This window comes from Eutrema salsugineum, unplaced genomic scaffold (assembly GCF_000478725.1).
Source record: "Eutrema salsugineum unplaced genomic scaffold, Eutsalg1_0 scaffold_7, whole genome shotgun sequence".
Classification (NCBI taxonomy): Eukaryota; Viridiplantae; Streptophyta; class Magnoliopsida; order Brassicales; family Brassicaceae; genus Eutrema; species Eutrema salsugineum.
In genome coordinates, this window is record NW_006256486.1 from 9,042,368 (window position 1) to 9,044,163 (window position 1,796).

Sequence of the window (1,796 nt, forward strand, 5' to 3'; positions counted from 1 at the left end):
TAATGCTGGTAATACTTCTAATACAACTTTTCTCTCCGAAATAACTGATGTAATGCAAAAAAATTCAATGTAATTTTTATTCATAGTTTCTACATGATATCCATTTCTGCGAATATCTCTGAAACTTAGCAGATTTCTATAAGACTTTGGGGAATATAAGGCATCATTTATCTCAAATTTTGTTCCCCTTGGCATTGAAAAGCTGACTCTTCCGGAGCCCATAATAATTTTTGCATTACTGGATATAGTATTCACGCTTCCGGCAGAATCTTTCATTGTAAGAGAGGAGAAATATTTTTTATCCTTAAGTGTTGTGTGCGTTGTAGCAATGTCTGCCCGACATATATCTCCATTCTCGATTTCAAATTTTGCCATTTTATGAATCTAAAATATTAAGATGTATTATTAAACATAACAAAAGATTTATATATTAAGACATATATCAAATTTTGCCATTTTCTGAAGCTAAAATATTAAGATGTATTATTAAACACAACAAAAGATTTATATTATAATAAAACTATTTTACAAACAGAAAGTATATAGATAAACATTAGGATTTATTTTCTTAAACATTACGATATATCATGTCACATTTTCTTCTTCGAGAAGATCTTAGTTGTTTTGCTTTCCGTTGATATCTTCAGGATCAACTATGAAATCTGCAATGTCGAGATGTGTATCACTTATACCATCGAAAGAAGGCCCAGGTTCACCATGGATGAAGTTAGCTTCACCTTCTTTTGCTTTGGCCTATTGTGATTCTTGATATAGATCGGCCAAATATTTTGCCGTACGAAAGGTACGGGACCAATGTCCTTTTATGTCGCATCTATAACAAGTAGTATTATCATACTGCTTATTCATTTCTTGGCCATCTTCATTTCTTTTATTATTCCTTCCATTGGTGAAGTAATTAGAGCGGAGCCTTTTGCTACATCCACGTCCACGTCCACGTCCATATCCTCGTCCATGACCTCGATTGTTACCATGGCCGAGTCCTTGTCCTTGTTGCCAATTATTAGCATTGGACGATGCAACATTCACTTCTGGGAGTGGAGCTGATCCAGTTGGACGAGATTGATGGTTTAACATCACAAGTTCATTATTTTGTTCTGCTACCAGGAGAACTTGCATTAACTCAGAATACTTCTTGTATCCTTTTGCCCGGTATTGTTGCTGCAAGATTACATTTCCAGGATGAAATGTTTAAAGAGTTTTTTTCGATCATATCGAAATCACTTACTTCAGTTCCACATAACATCATTTTGGAAGTTATTCCAAACAGCGCAGAATTATATTCACCAACGCTCTTGTAATCTTGAAACAGAGGTTTAACCACTCATGCCTAGCCTTTGGTAAGATCACATACGTCTGGTGATCAAACCTATTTTGGAGTGATTGCCAAAGATCTGTGGGATCTTCTTTCGTGATATATTCATCTTTTAAACCATCATAGATGTGGTGGAATAAAAATATCAAGGCCTTTGCCTTTTTCTCTTCTGAAATCGTTTTCGACTTATCGATGGTATCAAGGAGCTGCATTCCCTTCAAATGCATCTTTGCAATCACTGCTCATCTCATGTAATTATTTCCTGATATATCAAAGGGCAGCGATCTCGAGCATTGCCATATTTGACATGATAACTCTTTGGTATAGGAACGGTTCATGCTGATAACGTTTTATGGACTATTAGCTAATTATATGTAAAGATGAGTAAGAGTTTGTGTTCTAACTTAAGAGATAAATAAAGAGAGTAGAGGGAGCAAAGCTTTTATTCTTTTCACTTATATTC

The 1,796-nt window shown here is 34.9% G+C and overlaps 1 protein-coding gene across 1 annotated transcript; it reads right to left on the minus strand.

The window, feature by feature from the left end:
• Nucleotides 1–615: 615 nt before the first annotated feature.
• LOC112083056 lies at nt 616–1,560 on the minus strand. The gene is made up of 3 exons (XM_024150781.1): nt 1,306–1,560; nt 807–1,179; nt 616–662 (listed from the first exon to the last, which is right to left on the minus strand). The coding sequence occupies exons 1-3, from the start codon at nt 1,558–1,560 to the stop codon at nt 616–618; spliced, it is 675 nt and encodes a 224-aa protein (XP_024006549.1).
• Between the last annotated feature and the right edge of the window lie 236 nt (nt 1,561–1,796).